The 5,000-nt window shown below is 38.1% G+C and overlaps 1 protein-coding gene across 1 annotated transcript in view; it reads right to left on the bottom strand.

Moving 5' to 3' along the window:
* Positions 1 to 2,061: 2,061 nt before the first annotated feature.
* The window catches only part of LOC138052757 (CUB and sushi domain-containing protein 3-like), a 52,743-nt gene continuing 49,804 nt past the window's right edge, over positions 2,062 to 5,000 (bottom strand). The window contains exons 23-24 of the mRNA XM_068899331.1: positions 2,567 to 2,590; positions 2,062 to 2,467 (exon numbers count right to left, since the gene is read on the bottom strand). Coding sequence (XP_068755432.1) covers positions 2,148 to 2,467; positions 2,567 to 2,590 — 344 coding nt within the window. The 3' untranslated portion in view covers positions 2,062 to 2,147. The remainder of the gene's footprint in view (positions 2,468 to 2,566; positions 2,591 to 5,000) is intronic.

Here is a 5,000-nt window from a genome sequence, read left to right as displayed (position 1 = left end):
AGACGACCAAATTTCAAGGACTAAATAATACAGAACACAGCTTTAAAGGAGAAACGTACGTTTTCTTTGACTATTGAACTCCTCCATGCACTTTTACTCTGTCCCTTGTATGTCACGATTGTTGGTGGCAACCATATTTTGAGTTCTAATAAAGCTTTTTGGAACGTAAATTTTCCATATGGAAAGTACTAACAATGTAAGAAACACTTTCCATGATGGACGATGAAGTGAAAAATTAGTGCCATGCTCTGTAATTACTTGAGATTTTTATTGATACATTGCGTCTTTGCCGGCGAAGGTTATTTTCATCGGTTGTTTCTATATTTCTATGACCGCCTGGTCCACGTTCACTGACTGACCAAGCAGTAATTAACGAGACGTCCATGAAATAACCACGCAACATGACTCAGAACTAATGGTAGATTCCAAATAATCGTCATCGGAATAGGGCCAAATATGGGGATTATCACTAGCACACTGTTGGGAATAGTTAGAAAACAGTCCGAGTTTGGAAAGGATATCTTTTCCAGAGGGCGGCAAAGCAATAGAAACTGTTCACCCAGAAATAGAAGATGGCAACTGGTTGTTTATTATTCTTTCCTGATTGTACCCTTTACTATAACGACTCAAATTTTTGACAAAATAATGCAATTTGATGTTTTGGTTTGATCATTGTCAATCAAAATCACAAATATAATCGATCAAAAAAGAAAACATTAAAAGAAGTCAATACCCACTTTAGTTTATTTATATTCTGAATGGATGGTCAATAGACTAGACTTCTTTCATAATGGCGGCCAAATAAAATATTGTTCTGTTTTAATGCTAATAAGCCTTTCTAGCCTCGCTGCGACGAGCAAATTTCAAAAGAATATTTGTTTCAAAATGAGGGCAGTAGGTCTGATTAACATAAGAACAAAAGAACGTAAAGGAGGTCACCATTTATGAAAGTGGTCCGTCACGAATGCATATTAATAGGTTTCAGGGATGGCCCGGGTTCGATTCCCAGATTCGGCGTCATATGTGGGTTGAGTTTGTTGGTTCTCTACTCTGCACCGAGAGTTTTTCTCCGGGTACTCCCGACCGGTTCCCCTCTCCTCAAAACGCAAAATTTGATTTGATTTGCGTTAACTTGTTAGGTGCAATTTACATTGTCCCCGATTAGTGCTCTATGGCGCTAGAAGATTAGACACTTAAATAAAGTTCCTTTTCCTTTTCACATATTTAGCTCAATTCACCTTTATTACTCGGCGGCCATTTTGAAGTCCGTGGGGAGTAAAGGCTTTACCTTTGCATTTATCTCGTACTCGTAGTCGTTCTCGTCATATAATTTAAAGCTCTCTAGTATTTAAGGACAGACGCATAGATGACGTCATCATCAAAAAAAAAAAAAATTAACTCTTTATTATATTAAAAAAAAAAAAACAGATCTTTATATGTTCCCGCCCCGTGAGTCTGTTTAGTAATACGGACGGTAACCGGAAGTGAGCTGTTTTCTCTTTAAAGTTATCTTCACACAATCATATTTACATCGCGAATTATATTTTCTCCATAAGAGATGATTAGTATAAAAATGTGGGAGACAACACTTTACTGGGACACGAAGTGTTCTTTTCCGGTTAAGCTCCCTAATAGGTCATACAAGACGTCAAAATGTGGAAAGAACACCACTGTCACACAAGGACTGTTCTTTTGTTCTTACCATATTTTGAGGTCATCTGCAAGCGACATGTTCATTACCGTCCGTGTGCTAACATCGTACAAAAACGCTTGCTTTCAATCGTTTGTTGTTGTTGCTGCTGTTGTTTTTACAAATACTGGTACAGTTTACAAGGTACTGCATTATGATTTTCCATAAACTAAAGATTCACTTACAAGATTTACATTGATTTATATAAAAACAAGAAGAGAAAAAGCACTTAGATACATAGAACCGAAAAAAGCGATAATAGACATTAAGAGAAAAGAAGCGACGTATCCAGATCAAAGCTAAAAGTTAGAGCTTTCCAACTTTCCATAGAGTAGTTAGTTCCTACACAGCGCTTCATTGGTCCGCACACCAGCTGGATAATGATCTATATAACGGATAGGGGTATCCACCTTCTGAGCAAGTGGGGCCTGATAAAGAATGGTTTCTTTGTTGGATTTTACTTACTTGCTACTGAGCACACCACCGATGCATCTTCACCATGGACGCAGTTGTGGCTACCCCATCCCCTGTTCCCACAATCTGTTAAAGAGCGCTCGGATCCCGCACATTTTACATTGTCTAGCCATATGGAACCGCTACCTTTCCCAAATCGGGCACTGTGTGCAGCTGAGATAGCAGAGACGAATCCAAGTTGGCGACAAACAACCTTAGCATCTATGGTATCCCAGAGATCATCACAAACTGTTCCCCATGCTCCATTATAATATATTTCCACTCGTCCTTCGCCTCTTCGAGTTCCTCCAACCAGTCTCAGCGCTCCATTTGTGAATAAAACAAAAAGAAACCAAAAGTGTAAATTTCATTGTGTTAAGAAGCAGCGGGGTACAACAGTGAGTTAATAATTTATCAGCTTACTTGATGCAGGTGTTGTTACTGTGGCTGAAAAATTAAAAGAACACAAATTCTTAAGGCTTCTATAGATCATTTTGTTCGCAAGTAGTTTGGAAACTTAGCACCTCATTAATAAACATTTTAAATGCACTTGCAGTCTCAAGTTCCCTACTGCGAGTAAAACCAATTGTAAACAATAGCTTATTTTCACTTTAATTAAAAGCAGAGACACAAATACTGAACAAATGAGGGAATCGATTGTCTGGTGATCGCAAGGATTATTAAGCAATCCTTGATGCCTACAACTCTTAATAGAGGACTCAGAACTCTTGCACTGCACATTCCTTCGCCATACCTGAACCAAAACTGGCATTTATTGGAGCAGGGTAAGTGAAGAGGAATCTAAGCTCCCGCGAGAAACGATTTGCGCGTCCTTCATATCCCACCCGTGGTGGTGGCCTCGTGGTTAGTGTGCTCAACTCGGGATCGAGTGGTTTCGGATTCGCGTCCTGGCCGGGGACATTGCGTTTTGTTCTTGGGCAATACACTTTACTCTCACGGTGCCTCTCTCCACCCAGGTGTATAAATGGGTACCGGCGAGTTTAATGCTGGGGGTAACCCTGCGATGGACTAGCATCCCATCCAGGGGGGAGTAGAAATACTCCTAGTCGCTTCATGTTACAGAAACCGGAGTTCAGCGCCGGCTTGATGGGCCTTCTAGGCCTTCTAGGCTCGTAAGCAGACTTTATCTTTTACCCTCATATCCCACCCATCCCAACAAACAGTTCTCCAGCTTCGACCATGATGATTTCCACCCGCCTTGCCTTTTTTCGAATTCCTCGGACTAGCCTTAACATTCTATCTGCAAGTGAAAATTTGAGTCGACAATAGAGCTAAACGCAGGCATAAAGCCAAACAGATCCCATTTTCATATAAATGAGTTTAGCAAGAAAAACCACACAAACCAACTTGCTTCGTTTTGCTGTAGACTTTGTAGTCAAGAAATGGGAAGTGATCCCCGTGGCCTGACAATTACTTGTAATTTGTTTACACATTCAGTTTTCAGTTTTCAGTTTTTATTATGTATTTTGCATAAAATATCACAAAACTATGCAATGCTCGCAGTTAGCAATAGCTAGTCGAGGCGAGCATTGCTTTCAATAAATATTCCAGATAAAATGGTTACAAATACATAACTACACATTCACATAAAAATAAATAAATAGATAAAATAAAATAAATTAGTTTTAGAATACAGTTAGTGCAGTGGAGAACAGCTTAAAACTTGTACAGTATAACATAAATAAACATGAAAAAAGTAGTTTACATTGAATAAATAAATTTTTAACTACATGACATACTAAACTAAGGAGTCAAAATTTGCCAATGTTATCGAAATATCAATGTAATCATCATATTTTAGCAGTCTTTGTAAGAGGATATCATCAACATTATTTTTGAAGTTAGATTTTGACATTTCATTTTTGACAAATCAATTTGTATCCAAATTTTAACGCCAATTCTTGAGAAAGATCTGTTTTGAATATCTATTCTCGAACGTTTAAGAAAATAATCTCCTCTTTGCGATGATCTCGTCTCGTAAGGATGCAGAATATCAGCTTGATGGGTGAATAGGTTAAATATATTAGGAGGTGTCAAGTTGTTTGGTACATCATGCATCATCACAGCCACAGATTTAAAATAGAGCATATCTAAAGGAAGAAGACGAGAAGAAATGGAGAAAGGTATTGCATGAGATTTGTAATCAGCAAATTACATTAGGCGAAGAGCTCGTTTTTCAAGGGTCAAAAGTTTAGTTCTATGACCTTTTGCAGTATTACACCACGCTACTATACCATACATTAAGTATGGTTGAATGAGTGACCTGTAGATATGGTGTAAAGTACTCAGCGGTACAAAATGCCTTATCCTAGAGATAATACCAATTGATTTACTTATTTTTGATGCAACATGAGCAATGTGGTAACTCCATGAAAGATTTTCATCGATGAGCACGCCTAAGTATTTGATGAACTTCTTACGCTCCAAAGAGATATAGCTATTAGTGTGATGGTCATTGATAGTTCAAGATCTTTTGTCTTGGTCGAAATATAACAAAGTTAGAAATATAACAAAGTTATATTCAATGATAACTTATTAGCAACTAACCAGTCATAGATCTTACTAAGTTCTGTATTAACTTTATTCTCTAGCTCCCTAAGGTTTTTATCAGCATACAAGAGGTTAGTATCGTCTGCAAATAAATAAAATTTAAGCTGATCAGAACTGTTAGATATATCATATATGTAGCAGAGGAAACGCAACGCTCCTCGCCCCGATTCCTGTGGGATTCCTGATCATATTACTTCCGTTTTTGTTATGTTTTTGGCACCCATTTGAGATGTTTGTTGCCGACCAAGCAGGTAAGAGGCAAACCAATTATTTGTTACCCCGCGTA

Source organism: Montipora capricornis, chromosome 6 (genome assembly GCF_036669925.1).
Source record: "Montipora capricornis isolate CH-2021 chromosome 6, ASM3666992v2, whole genome shotgun sequence".
Lineage (NCBI taxonomy): Eukaryota > Metazoa > Cnidaria > Anthozoa > Scleractinia > Acroporidae > Montipora > Montipora capricornis.
Note: the sequence above shows the minus strand (reverse complement) of the source record. Positions and strands in the feature narration are given on the sequence as shown.